Raw genomic sequence first — 15061 nt, forward strand, 5'->3', positions numbered from 1 at the left:
GTGGGGGAAGGGGCACGCTCTGGAGCCTTCTGTCTGGCAGGAACCCCAAGTCCCATCCGTCCAGCCTTGCCATCTTGCCCTCGTTCTGCATCCACTCTGAGTGTCAGTTTCCTCACCGACGGGTGGAGACACAACCCTTGTCCCCTAGGGTTGTTTGCAGATGGCCTGAGTCATTAGATGGAGGGAGTTTGGAAAACACGTGAATTGCTTGGACTGGGCCGGCCTTGAGTTAGTGCTCAGTGAAGGGGATTTTTTTTTGTGCAGTTCGCGGGCCTCTCACTGCTGTGGCCTCTCCCGTTGCGGAGCACAGGCTCCGGACGCGCAGGCTCAGCGGCCATGGCTCACGGGCCCAGCCGCTCCGCGGCATGTGGGATCTTCCCGGACCGGGGCACGAACCCGTGTCCCCTGCATCGGCAGGCAGACTCTCAACCACTGCGCCACCAGGGAAGCCCAAGGGGAGATTTTAATCATACTCACCACGACGGTCTCCGACCCACACCACAGCCAGGTGGTGACATCACAGCTGACATAAGAGCCCTGCCACCTGTGTGCCAGGCACCAGCCTCCACTCCTAAGCTGTACTGAATCTTCAAGACAGCCCTGTGACGTTGGTGTCATTATTGTCCCCATTTCACAGAGGAGGAGACTGAGGCTTGGACAGGGTAGAGCACCTTATCCGGCTCCACAGCCTATGAATGGGGTTTCAAGACTGGGTGGGCCTCGATGGAGACCCAGGTTGGCCCAACTCCAAGGCCTAAGGTCCTAAACAGCCCTCGCGCCATGAAGCCAGTTCTTATGCCCTATCTCCCACTTCCATGCCCCCAGCCCAGTCTTGACCTTTCCCTGTACCAGGGTGGCTCCCAAGGGGGATGGGGATGTTGTCAGGTTATCACCTAGCTGGTGGCTGGTTGGTCACAAGGCACTGGCTCTCGAGAAAGGGGTCCTGAATGATGGTGTCCCGTTGTCCTGACTGGAGCTGCTCTAGTTTTCCTGAATTTCTCCAGGTCACTGCTCCCAACCCACTACTTTAGAGAGGTGGCTCTGTCCACCACAAGGCTGCAAGCTCCTGCTGGACAAGGTTAGGCTGTTTTACCTGTGTCGCTGCTCTGCTTAGCAAAGGGTCTGGCATTTGGTTGGTGTATGCTCAATGGATGGATGGTGGATGGTGGATGGATGGATGGATGGGTAGATAAATGGATGGATGGATGTGCGAATGGACGAATATATGTATGTATGTATGTATGTATGTATGTATGTATGGATGGATTGATGGATGGATGTTTGGAGAGATGGAGAGATGGATGGATGGATGAATGGATGAATAGCCTGCCCAAGGCATAGAGTTTCCCAGGAATTCCCGCATTGCCATCAACACTCACTGTGTGTTGCCCCACGAAACCTTCCCTTCACTCCTCACCTTTGAGCCCGTCAGAGGAGAGCACCGCATAGCAGGGACCTTGGGGAGGCTCGCTCCGTTCTTGGTGGGTCTCCCAGATCTTGCTGGAAAGCTCCATGCCTGGCCTTCTCCTCCACCCGCTCATGGCTGTGCAGCTATTTTTAGAGACCAGTCACCTTTTGTGTCTCCTCAGTGGATCTGGACGATCACTGTGGGAGCCCATTTGACAGATGAGGAGATCGAGGCTGGAATGGGGAGACAGAGCAGATCCTGGGCTCCCACAGCCAATCATGAGACAACAGAAGTGGCCGAGGCCGTGTTTGAATTGGTGCGTCTGAACCCAACACCTGTGCTGCCTCTCTCCCCACTCAGTAGCCCGTCTCCCAAATCCCATTCCAAGGGATGGACGTGCCGCCCGACCCGGGCATTCAGGCACAAGTGTGGCCGCCCGGGCATTCCAGCTATTGCAGCTGAGAGGGGCTGGGGGGTCAGCTCCAGGGCTATATCTGGCTCTCCCTGGAATGTGGCCCAGGCAGGGTCGCCCTCCAATGGGTGGGCGCTAATTATAGACCCGCTTCTTCACCTTTCAGAGTCCTTCAACCCCCTTTGAACCCGCCGTGGGGTTCAAAGGCCTGCTCCCAGCAGCTGAAGCTTGGTTACCCAGGGCCCGTCCTGCCTTGCCCATTAGAGGCGGAGAGGGACAACAGGGCCGTCCAGGGCCGGGGCTCAGGGGCCAGCAGTGGGTCCCTGGTCTGTTGGCTTCACGCAGGCAGCGGGTGGACAAGGCCTGGGCAAGCAGAGTGGCTCACAGCCCCCAAGGCCAGTGGCTGCCTCTCCCATCAGCTCTGTGCAGGCAGGGGTGACCGACTGGCCACAACCTAAAGATTCTTTTTTTTTCCCAATTTATTCCGCACTGTTTATTGAATGCCTCTGAGGCTCTTCCTGACTTTTGGTGGAGAGGACAGTAAGGCCAATACCACGGGTCCTGCAATCAAGGTGCTGCAGCTACTTCTGATGTTCTTTTACCGTTTTATCCAGTTTTCTTTTTCTTCAGCTAAGACAGCAAAAGAGATGATTTATTGTACACATTTTACATTCAGCCACAACTGAGAACAGAACTAGTCCAGAATGTCACAGCTTCAGGGCAAAGGATCCCAAGGGACCGTTTTGATACAAGCAAGGTGGGTCTCTCAAAGGTGGTTGAGGTGATCAGAATGGCCATAGATGTTCTAGATCCACTGAGACAAGTCTAGACAGTGGGCATGCAGTCCAACAATTTGTATGAGTGTTCCTGGCCTCTGGCGTCCCGCGTTTCTGCTCCTGTGGCTTCCACGGGTGAACAAGTTTACCTGGACCTCTGCCTCATCTTTCTATTTTGCACTTCAGCCTGTGCATTCACTTCTTCCCCCGCTTCACTCTTATGGCACGGACGTTTCTCAGAAGGCGGCTCTGAGGCCAAGAGCCATTTGACCCACTTTTAAGCATACGGTTTTGTGGCGCACATTCACGAGCTTGTGTCACCGTCATCACTATCTGTTTTCAGTACTTTTTCATCATCCCAGATCGGGACTCTGTCCCCATGAACCGCTCACTCGCCCTCCCCGTCCCCCAGCCCCTGGCCCCCACCATCCTACTTCCTGTGTCTATGCGTTTAACTCCACTAGGGACTTCAGTAAATGGCATCATGCAGGATTTGTCCCTTTGTGTCTGGCTTCTTTCTCTGAGCATGGTGTCCTCCAGGCTCACCCACATTGTAGCCTGTGTCAATTTCCATCTTCTTCAAGGCTGAGTAGTATTCCATTGTACAGATGGATGACGTTTTGCTCATTCATTCCTCTTTCTACAGACACCTTCCGATACCTGTGATTCAGCCTGCCATGCACTAGGGTGAGCAAATACCCATCGCCGTCCTGCGTTTGCTCCGTCTGAGCCCGTAGCCCCAGAGGTGGGGCTGCTGGACCACATGCTTATTCTGTGCTTCACTTTTCAAGGAACTGCTGTCCTGTCTTCCACAGCATCCGCCCCATGTTAGGTTCCCACTCGTGCGGGTTCTGACCCAAAGGCCCAGAGACCCCTGAGGACCCCAGACATGCCCCATGCCCTCCAGTCTCTCCCCCTGGCCCAGCTCTTTCCCCGTTGGCTGGGCAGTTGTGGGGGAGGGAGTGAGGCTGTTGTTCCTGGAGCCTCTGGGACGCCCTGTCCTGGCTCAGGTGGCATCACGTCTTGGAGCTCAGGGACCCGGTCTGCAGCCTCTGCCACTCCAGGCATAAGCAGGAGAATCCAGGGTGCTGGGCTCACCGGGCTGCACCCTCATCCTGATTTCTGTTTCCGGGGACCTTGCCTGCTCCCACCCCCTCCTGCACGCAGCCCCCAGCCCCTCCCCCATGAGGTCCCTTTGGGGACTTGATGTCTCATGAAGGAGAGAAGGCAGCGATTAACACAGGACCAGAAGGTGGGCTTGGAGGGTCCGGGGCCTCCTCAGTGGAAGGAGATGGGAGGAGGAATAAAATGCTGGGTATGGCCAAAGACGTCCCTTGGGGGTGCCTGGCCAGAGGGTCGCCCAGGGCAGACCCCTACCAGCTTCGGTGTCCTGCAAACATGCCAACCGGACAGAGGGAAGCCAGGGCGGCCAGTGGCTCTGGGGTGGGTGGGCCTCGCTCCCTGGGTGGGGGGAAGCAGTGTCTCCCCTGGCAGGGCCCCTGGGGCCCCCTGGGGGCCAGGTGAGGCAGGAGGGGAGGTAGAGTGGAGCAGGGCAGAGGCAAAGCCACCTTTCCCATGAGCCCGACTTGGGTCCAGGAGCCCTGGCAGCTGGTAGACACACACTCCGTGGGCACCGCACCTGGCCAGCCCTCAGCCTCCCTCCCAGCATCGGGCAAATCACACTTCAGTGTCCCCTTCTGTGAGACGGGCGTAGCTGTGGCATTGCCACATGGGTGAGCCCCCTCCCCCAACCTGCCAAAGTGCTCTCAGGTACAAGGCCGTCCGCCCAAAGTCCCGGGGACGCAGCAGCTCTTAGTGACTTGGGGGCCAGAGCCTGGGTCCCACTATATTTACTTAAGTGCTTGTAAACTGACACGAAATGCTTTTTCCCTTTGGGGTTCATTTGCATTGCTTAAAAAACAAAAAGCTGGTTTCAGGGGAGTGTCTGTCGTTCAAGAACAGAAAGGGATGGGACCACTTTGTGAAGGCTCCTCTTTGGAAATCCTCCGAGGCCCCATCCTGAGCACCCCAAGGCCCCCCAAAGCCCATGTAAGATGGGCCTGGTGTTGGCCGCTTGGCGGACACCACAGGTTAAGCTTGGGGGCCTACCCTGCTTTCTCCTCATTCAATAAAAGCAGGGTCCCTCTCCCTTTGGGAGGGGTCACCTGAGTGGATAGGCAGCTGGGCCCCTTGTCCCCTGTATGAGTTTGCTCAGGCAGCTGTAACAAAGTACCACAGAGCTGGAAGCTTAAACAACAGAAATTTATTGTCTCCCAGTTCTGGGGGCTGGAAGTCCAAGATCAGGGTGTGGGCAGGGTGCGCCCTTTCTGAGTGTTGTGTGGCGGGGAATCTGGTCCAGGCCTCTTCCCTAACTTCTGGTGAGATCTGCAGTGATCTCTGCCGTTCCTCGGTGGTGGAAGCATCACCCCAATCTCTGCCCTCATCTTCACACGGCGTTGACCTTGTGCTCAAGTCTGCCCTCATATTTCCCTTCTTACAGGGACACGGAGCAGGGCACACCCAGCTCCAGCACGGCCTCATCCTAACTTGGCTACATCTGCAACAACCCTATTTCCAAATAAGACCCCGTTCTGAGGCATCGATTAGGTACTAGGCAGGACTTCAGCATATGAATTTTGGGGGTGGGGGGTGATTCAACACGTAACTCTCTCCTGACCCACACCCGAAATGAAGCTGCTTGGCCTGCAGAGGGCTCCGGACTGACCCAAGCACAGCCTGTTAACTACGGAAAACACACGTTCTCTTGTCTAACTCGTTTTCAATATTAACCAAGACCCCAAATGTCTCCCTCTGCCTTGTTGAGGGCCTGTCGGTTAATGGTGTAGCAATGAGTGCTGGGGTGGATGCCACTGCATCCTCCTAAGGACGCGCGGGGACCAGTTCACCTGCTGAGCCTCAGTTTCCTCATCTGCAAAATGGAAGCAAAGGTAGCACCTGCTGCATCCTATTCTAGATAAATGACAAAACTCAAGGGTGACAGCCCAGCATGAACTCATGATTGTAGCTGTGAATGTTCATTCCTGCAGGTGAGGTGGGGGGGACAATTCCTCGGAATCTGACTTGCCGAGGGGGCGGTGGTGGGGAGCAGCGTCCTTGTCTTTATGCCCAGCAGCTCTTTGCCAGGATTTTCACATGTTGCACAGGTGTCAGTGCTGAGCCGGCCTTCCTGTGTGTCTGGCTCGTGTGGGTGACCCCAGCAGGGGAGCAGTGCTGAGGTCCTCTGTGGGCACAGGCTCAGGCCATACCCCTCACCTGAGCCCCGGCCGTCAGGGAGGGCTGCCCCCTCTAGGGTCCAGGAAGAGTGAATGCACTATCCACGCCATTTGGCTCTCACCTGGGCCTGCACCAGGTGACCCCCGCCCACCAGCACTGTTGGGGAAGCAGGGTGTTGGGGGGCGGGTAGGGATGGCAGCTAGTCGGGCCACCTACTGGCTGCGGACTCCAGCAAATCGCATCACCTCTCTGAGCCTCGACTTCTAAGGCAAAGGCAGGAATGCTCAAGGCCCTGGTGGTAGGTTGCGAGGATGAAGGAGATGGGGGATGGCCATACCTGGCCTGCAGCCCAAGTGCTCAAAATAGTCCACGGAGAAGCACACAGCTTCAGGAGAGACGGAGTTTTGGGGATTTCTAAACAAAGTAGATCTCTCTCTTTCTCCACACATGTGCACATCTATGCACAGCCAGGAACACATGAACACACAAACACACATAGACTCATGCACACACACACAGGCACAGGAACGCATCCACACACACGCAAGCACCCAGGGGAATTCACACACACACACACACACACACACACACACACACAGAGACACACACACGCGCGCATTAGCTTCTTCTTTCCATCCACACAAACCATCTATCAGTTTCAAAACAATACTGCCTTTCATACCCAGGGGATTAAAATGCATCTTTCTCCCAGTTTCTCAGAATACAATCTTACATCTGAAAACATCGATTTGGCATGGACTCTGCCATCATCATAAGCAAATATGTGCAAGTAAAACCTGCAAGCGTTTCCTCAGGCTGCATCATTATCTGTTAAATAACAAAGTAGAATAAAATACTTTAATGTTTTGATCACACACATCCCTCGCCCCCATTGTCCCACGGCTGCCCTGCAGGGAGATGCCTCGGTCGGCCTGACGTGGGTGGTTGGGGTCCTCCTGGCCGACGTAAACCCACAGGTGTCCTGGTTTAAAGTGGCCCCCTCCGAGCCACGACACGGGGACACTACCTCTGACGTGACCCTTGTTTGAGAGAAGCAGGCAGAGTTGGGAACGTGTTCTTTGGGCCCTGCAAGCAGCAGCCAGCTCTGATGCAGCCAGGGGCAGGCCAGAGGAGAGTCTGAGACGGATCCCTGCACACACTGGGTCAGCTTTGACCGTGGACACTAGGCGTCCGTCGGCTGGTCTGCACCCTCCAACCAGGCGGCCTGAGCTCGGAGCCCAGCCGTGGGGCAGGGATGCTCAAAGCCTCCGCTCCCCAGGCCGGGGCTAAGCTCGGCCTCCCCGGACCCGCAGCCTCCTCCGCTGTCGCCGCCGCCGCTGCCGTCAGGGCTGGGTGGCCCTGCCTGGAGGCCTGGACTGGCTGCCGCGGAGCCCGGCTGCGCCTTGGAGCAGCCTCACCATCTCGTGGTCCTTGTGGTCCAGCACCCGAGGCAGGAACAGCGAGGACTTCTGTGTGCGGCGCGTCTTGAAGCCCCTGCGGGGCCGGCCCTTGCCATTCACAGACACGTACCACAGTCTCTCAGCGCTGGGCTGGCGCCGGGCCCCACGCCCGCCGGGCACCGTGCGGTAGAGCCGGGAGGCGTACGTGTTGTAGCCCAGCTCGTGGATGCGCTCCACGAATTCGCACTCGGCGTTGTAGCTCTCCTGTGGGGCGGGCAGGGGCCAAGGTCAGCGGCACAGAGGCCACAAGGATGTGGGCAGGGAGGGATGCCCTTAGCAGGGGTCTGTGCCAGTCCGGGGCAGGGTGGGGAAGGCAGGTCCCTGCCCTCTTGGAGGCGGGTGTCTGGAGGGACAAAGGTGCAAACCCAGAATGTAAGGAGCTTTCACCAGTGTCCCCGCAGGTGGCTGTGGGGTCTCTCCAGTCAGGGGCTAGAGGAGGGGTGGGTATGCCTTATGCCAGCTCAGCCGTGGATGGACGGGCATGCCAAGGGCCATCCCCCAAAGTGCTTCCCTCCCTGCGCTGTTTCAAAGGGCAGGGCTGGGGGCACAGGGAAAGCTGCACAGAAAGACTGGCCTTCCCTCCTGGGACTGACCGCGGGGCAGGAGACCCTCGGGGCCTGTGCCCACCTGCAGAGGGGGAGGGGAGCAGCTACTGAGCGCAGGTGGCCCAGCGGCCTGCAGCTCCATTCTCAGGGGTCACAGGCTGTTCGGGGCCAGCTCCACGCATTGGGCAGCTTGGGACCCCAAAAGACCTCAGGAAGCAAGATGTTAAACACCGAACACCTCTTCCCAATGACACGAGAGCCCAGAGCTAAGGCCGGAGAGCTTTGGTTGAAGCGGAGGGGTGGTGCCTCCCCCATAACTCCAACCCCTCCTCTCTGCTCTCCAGACCCTCGGTAGATGCCCAGAGCTCCTTGGGTCTGAGTACGGACTCCATTGCCCGAGACCAACTTCCAGACTTTACAGATGGGGAAACTGAGGCCCAGGGGTGGTGCCAGACCCCAGATCACAGAGGGGTCTGATGCCCTGCCCTCTGGGGTGGGTGGGCTCAGGGCAGACCGGCCCCACCCCCACGCCGGGCATGCTGCATTAGCATCTTATCCTCCACCCCCCACCCCCCCCACACCCCGCATTGAGTTTCCGTGAAAAACTCAGCGGCCGAACCAACTCTCCTCCCAGGCCCCTCTGTCCTGGAGAAGGTACGTCCTCCAGGGCTGAGGCCCATCGCCCAGGGGGCCTGGCGGGCTTGCTCTTTGCTGGGACACTTGGGGGGCCACCAGAGGGGTACAGTCCTGTGAGCCTCAAAGGGCAAGGGGCTCAGGTCCTATGGAGGGGTTCTCGGGGGCAGGGCATTTGTTTGCATCTTGTAGGGGATCCTGGCTTGCGGGGGGGTCTAAGATCACCTGGAAAAAGGCATCACAGACTCACCGTGACAACATTTCCCAATGCCAGTCCCCTCCCTGCGGTCCCACCTCAGACTCTGCTCCACACGTGCCGCCCCCAGAGTCCCCCAGCCCTGGGCTCCACCAGCTCTAATTCTATTTGTTGCTGCCAGACTCTGCCCCCCGGGGGTGCTGCTCTTCCAGCTGGGCCTCAGCCTTGCCAGCACCTGGAGCTGTTCCAGGAGAGCCGGCGGGCAGGGCGGAGGCGGGGACCAGGCAGGGGTGCACAGAGTGGCCAGATACCTTCCCAGTGGGGTGACACTTGGAGGGGAGGGCATTTTCTGGTGGGCATTTGGGAGCAGGGACACTGCAGGCAGTGAGAGTACAGGCAAAGGCGTGGGCAGCGGGTGGCGAGCGGCAGTGCTTGCCCTGGAGGGCCAAAGGGGTCCAGAGCCTGGAGTGGGGGCACGAGCTGTGCAGTGATGGTGGGGCATGGGGGCAGAAGGTGCCCTGGGTGGTTCCTCCGTGAGCTGAGCTGAGGAATCCGGGTGATAATCTGTGGGTAATGGGGAGTTCCCAGAGGCCATCACATGAGTGGATTTTCATTTTAGGAAGATCCCTGAGCAGGTACCTAGCATAGAGTATGACATATGGTAAGTGCCTAGGACAGTGAGGAATGAAGGAATGAATATCAGATGGATGGATGGATGAATGGATGGATGGATGGAAGGGTAAGTGGATGGATGGATGGGTGGATGGATGCTGATGGATGGAAGGAAGGAGAGGTGGATGGTTGGATGGATGGATGGATGTTGATAGATGGATGGATGGATGGATGGGTGGAAGGAGGGGGAAGGGAGGGAGGGTGGACTGGAAGAGGGAGACCCTGGCGTCCAGTAGCTGGGTCCCAAGGCTGTTGTGATGGTCCAGCTGGGAAATGATGAGGGCCTGAGTTATAAGGGCACTGGCCACAGGAATAAGGAAGAGGGAGACAGAAATTGAAGAGAGAGATTCAGGAAGTATATTCGAGGACTTGGAGATGGACTGAATGTGGGGCTGAGAAGGAGGTGCCCACCAGGACTCCTAGCTGACCTTGGGCTTGAGTGAGTGGCCGGTGGGGTGACAATTACGGCAGAGGAGTCAGGGGAGTTGCTGAGTTCTGTTGGCGGCGCGCTGCCCTCTGCCAGGGTGGTCTCTGTCCTCTGCTGTCAGGACATTTCGGGGGCACCTATAACTCAGAAGGGAGATCAGGGCTGGAATTGGGGGCTGTGAGGGTGCAAGGGCCACTGACTCACACAGTGCATGAGCTAGCCTGGAGGGTGGGAAGCAGGGTGATGGCAAAGACTAGGGAACTCAGACAGCCAAGAGGCAGGGCAGTGGGAGCAGCGCTTGCAGGCAGATTGGTGGTGGCAGGATGGGGATGGGAGGGCAGGTGGCAGGGATGGCACCCAGGCTGCCTCACCTCCCAGGTTATCTGCAAAGCCGTGAGGCCTTCCCTGCCAGGTGCTCTGAAAAGTCCCACCCCATCCAGCTAGACCTCCTGGCTATCCCGGGTGGGGCCAAGAACCTCTTCTCCATCTCCAAAGCCACTGCCATCAGCTCTCAGGGACAGAAGCCACAGGGAGGTTCTGACCCACTGGGATCCCCCAGGGCATGCCTTGTTCTGTCCCTCAAAGCCCTGGGCCTGGGTCTTCCATGGAAGAGACGGCAGAGACCTGAAGCTTCCCTCCTGATTCAGCCCTACCTGCCCCACTCTGTGAACTTTCCCAGCGTGAACAAAGGTCCTCTCTGGTCCGTAAGACCTGCACGAGGACTGCAGGCCAGCAAGGTGTGCCCTCTCCATAAGGGATGGGAGCAACTGTGGGTGGTCTGAGACCATTTCAGGGAAGAGAAAGTCAGTTCTGCTCACTTGACACCAGGGCCGCAGGGCCGGAGGGGTCTGGAGAGCCACCGTCCACCTCAAGAAAAGTCAGACCAGACCCCAGGCTAAGGGCGTGTCCTTATAAACCACGAGTGGTGTCTGCAGACTCTAGAAGCACATACAGAAAAGGCTGGGCATCCAAGGGTCCCTCCTCTCAGACACAGCTTCTGTCAAGGGGCCTCGGGGTCAGAGAAAACAAATGGGTACATTCCAACTTCTGCATTTCCTTTAGCAAAGCCGTGAAAAATCTGTGATGAAATAATCTGCTTCAAGGAGGATTCCCCTGCAATTCTTGATCGCGCTTTGCCTGACTTCAGAGGGGCTGGGAAATGTTGGTGTGTTTCCCCTGCAAACACGACTGAATGGAGAAAGGTAATTGCAGGGAGGTGGTCCTCGGCTGTGTCGTCTAGGTGATGTGTGGATGGAAAACCTCTCATTGCTCAGGGAATATCAGCCAAATTGCATGTAATGACGAGTTGGAGGCAGCAAATTTCCCAGTACATGTATTTTACTCCATGTATTCCCCGCCCTTGGGGGAGGGACACTGCCAATGGCCACAGAGTTACAGGACACTTTTTGTTGCAGAGACCCAGGCGGTGCATGGACTGGGCTCCAAAACTGTGCGTCTGGGACCTGGGTCCTGTCTCCCTTCCTCTTGGTTCCCTTTTATGAACTCACAGCTCTTGCCTTTCCACCCTTGGGAAGACCTGGCTGTGCCATGCCCTGCTTCCTCCCCTCCTCACCCCCAGGAGAGCTCTGGGGGAGCCCACAGGCTCCGGACGCGCAGGCTCAGCGGCCATAGCTCATGGGCCCAGCTGCTCCGCGGCATGTGGGATCTTCCCGGACTGGGGCACGAACCCGCGTCCCCTGCATCGGCAGGCGGACTCTCAACCACTGCGCCACCACGGAAGCCCCACAGAAGAGCTTTTGCCCAACGCACATCCCTGCTTCATCCCAAGGCCTGCTAGAGTCCATTTATCTTGGTAGAAATTTGGGGGACAATCTCTCCCCTACTCTCAGCTACCTTGAAGGTGACCACAGAATGGCTGGAGGAACATTTTCTAACCGGACAGCACTGGAGAACATAGGACGTGTCTACCCCCCAGCCAAGAGCTGCCTCTAAACAGAAGCAGCCATAAGAGCATTGGTCGAGGGGCCACGGGACCTGGGGTTCTGGTCCCAGCTCGGTCCTGCATATCCCCGGACAAAGCATTCTACTGCCCATGTCCCCTTATGTCCTCTGATGTGATGCTCAAGGGAGATGGCTGCTCCATCTGTGCCCACCCTCACCACATGAACAATTGGACTCACCGAAGCATAGAGCCGTCCCTTCTTGTTCATGGCCAGGTACCGCCCGGAGAAGAGCCCCTTGATGGCCACAATGCCCACCTCTACCGCTGTTATCTCCAGGATACCTGGGAAGAGTCAGGAAGGCCCATCACGCCCTCCACCTCCCACAGAGCCCAGAGGTGAGGGCTGAGCCCCTGATGGCCCTGCCCAAAGCCAAGCCCAGCTCCGGGAGGGGGAGGGGAGGGCAGCACACGCCCAAAGTGGGCGACTTTGGAAGGTCAGGGGAGGGAGAAACGCCTGGGTGCGAGGTGCAGGAGAAGAATTCAAACCTGGGAGGGAAATAATAAAACTAGTATTTCTCCATGCTGACTCTCTGCAGGACATGGAGCCCCTTGGAGCCTCTCCGCTACTCAGTGAGCTAGTTTCATGATGGGCCAGACAAGCAAGCTGAGACTGCGGGGCTGTGTGACTTGCCCAAGGCCGCGCACAGGTGTTTGAACTGGGATTCAAAGCCCTGCTGCAGATGGCGGGGTCTGGACGCCCCTGCTCACGGGCAGCACTGGGGTGCTAGGAGAGGCCCCGGAGAGGGAGCTGGGCCCTTGCTGAGGTGAGTTGATAATGGAATCCACTGGTGCATTTTGGGTGCCACCCAAACCCGCTGGCAATGTACGTGGGCGTGAGATCATTGTCTCGGGCCTGTATGCAGGTTACAGGATGTTGGCGGGAGGCCGGATTAGACCCCGGAGCTCACAAAGGGAAGCCACCTGCGCTCACCGCTCTCCACTGAGTGTAAGAAAGGTGAAATCTCCCCCAACGCCTCCCTTTTGGACCCGAAAGCACTTTTTTCCGGGGACCTGCAACGAAGCCCCAGGTGGGGCCATTGTCCCCCGAGAATGGCTCCGAGGAAGGGCGGCTGGGGCAACAGCTGGTGCCCTCTCCAGGGGGCGCATCTCTGGCAGTGCGTCTGGCCCCGAACACATCAGCCATCCTAGGGCCCAGACGCGGGCCGCCGGAGGCTTGTGCGGAGCGTACGGGGGTGCAGGATGCGGGCCTCTCGCGTCCCCGGGACGCAGGCTGGGCGGATTCCGCGGCACCGGCCCGAAAACCAGAGAAGGGCGCATCTGGATGCGGGACAGGGGCGGCTGCAGGCGCGCGGCCTCCTCCCTCAGCCTATGGGCTGCCCGCCTTGGATGCCTCAAGGGGGAGGCTGGATTTGGAGAGAAACGAGGTATCGCTACTAGGCGAGCGCAGGCGCTCCCGTAACCCCGTCCTGAGCGCAAGGACGTCCTGGCAACATTTGGCTCCCACCGCGCGGCTCCGGAGGCGTCTGCCGAAGACGCCCTCGCACGACTGCCGCTTTCTTGGAGGAAGTAGAGTTTTCCGGCCGCCGCCTTGAATCCACCGCACCACTTCCTGCGCCCGGGGAGGGAGCAGAGCGCGGGTCGCACGGAGGACCCCCGAGACCCTCGCCACACTCCCACGCTCCCCACTGAGTTCCTGCCTCGGGCCTCCAGCTCCCCAGCGAGCGGAGCTGCTTCGAGTCCCCCTGGCCTTGCGCTCCTGCAAGGAGGGCTCAGCATGAGCCCGGGTCCCCTGGCCGAAGGAACCAAACCCTGGAGCCTCGCGGGACTCCGGCTCCAGCGCAGTCCGAGCGCGGGTCCTGGCTGCTGGGCGCGGTGAAAGTGGATCTGCGCCCCCAGACCCAGGCAGACGCCCGTGCGTGCTCCTAAGCCGCAACCCGCGCCCCCCCCCCCACCCGGCGGCCGGGGCGCGCACCCGGCCTGTCTCTCTGCGGCCAAAGGTAGAGGCGGGAAGGCTGGGGATTCCGGTCTGGGGACACGATTCTCTATCCTTGCGGCCGCCTTCCCAGAGCCCCGCTCTGTCCGGGCGAGTGTCCTCCGCGCAGAGGCGGCGCGGGGCGGCCGCGAGCCGCGAGGGCGGCGGGGATGACGGGGCGCCCCGGGGCGGGCAGCAGGAGGAGAAATCGTCAAAATAATAAAGAGGATGAGAAATGCCTTGCCCAGGGCCTTTTCTCCGAAAAACTCCAAGGGCTCAAACTTGGCAGGACCTCCGAACCCAGCCGAGCAGGGAGCCCCCGGGCGGCCTACCTCGCACCCCCTCGGACGAACGGGCGGGGTTGGGGGCAGGCTGGGCCAGGCCAGCCGGCCCGACAGCGGGCAGCCACCGCCCCGAGCCCTCTTCGGACGTGTCCCGCGCCCCACCCCTCCCCAGCTCCACTCTCGCTCTCCTCCCGGACGCTGAGGGAGGCCCGGGGACCCCGGCGGCCTCCCTCTGGCAGCAGGGCTGGTCTGCGTCCCTGGGCACCCTTCGCGCACCAACCCCGTCCTGGGCCCCGCTCCTCCCCGGGGATGCCCCGCGCGGCGCCGCGGGGCCGCGCACACTCACTGTAGGCGCTGTTCTCCAGGCTGCCGTTGACGCGGCCGCTCGGGTGAAGCTGGAGGTGGTACTTGGTGGCGCAGTAGAGCTTGCGGCGCCGGGGCGCCCCGCCGAGGTGCTCGTAGACCCCGCCGCGGCCGCCCGCATCGCGCCGCAGCCGCCCCCCGGGGCCCGCGGCCGGCCAGCCGGGCTCCAGCAGGCCGAGCAGCAGAAGCCAGATCAGGCCCATCGCGGCATCGCGCCCGCCCCGCGGCGGCGGCGGCTGCAGCAGAGCGCGGCGCCCATGGAAGGGACGGCGGCGGAGCCGGGGCGAGGCGCTCGGAGCCGGCTCCGCGGGGTGGGGGGAGGGGAGCGAAGAGGAGGGGCGGGGGCGGGGGGGAGAGAGAAAGAGAGATCCTTTAATTTTCACCCAGGATCGGGTGAAATTTCCGTTGCTGCGCAAAGAGCTGAAAGAAAAGACGGTTGGGCAACAAAAGGCCGACGTGGTCCCCAGGCGGAGGCGCGGGAGGGGCGGGCGGCCGGGCGGGTGGGGAGCCCGGCGGGGCGCGGGGTTCGGGCCGGGCGCCGCCAGCGCACACTCGACCCCCGCGGCCAGCCGTCGAGCCGCGGCTCCGCTCCGCCGCGCGGCCCGCGCCGCCGTGCGCCCTCCCGGCTCTGAAAGGTCCCTTCCCCGCCCCTCCCCCGCCCCCTCCCTCAGACCAATTATGCCTCCGAAAATTATAGACCGAGGCCTCGAGGCGGCCGCCCCAGGCCCTGTCACCCCCTCCCGCCCCCCATCAAT

At 59.9% G+C, this 15061-nt stretch overlaps 1 protein-coding gene across 1 annotated transcript; it reads right to left on the reverse strand.

The window, feature by feature from the left end:
* Positions 1-7173: 7173 nt before the first annotated feature.
* FGF3 (fibroblast growth factor 3) lies at positions 7174-14509 on the reverse strand (the record flags this gene model as incomplete). The annotated part of the gene is made up of 3 exons (XM_081239370.1): positions 7174-7494; positions 11905-12008; positions 14290-14509. 3 exons carry the CDS (start codon positions 14507-14509, stop codon positions 7174-7176), a joined length of 645 nt encoding a protein of 214 aa, XP_081095496.1.
* Between the last annotated feature and the right edge of the window lie 552 nt (positions 14510-15061).

Source organism: Mesoplodon bidens (genome assembly GCF_964165515.1).
Source record: "Mesoplodon bidens genome assembly, chromosome: 7".
Taxonomy (NCBI): Eukaryota; Metazoa; Chordata; class Mammalia; order Artiodactyla; family Ziphiidae; genus Mesoplodon; species Mesoplodon bidens.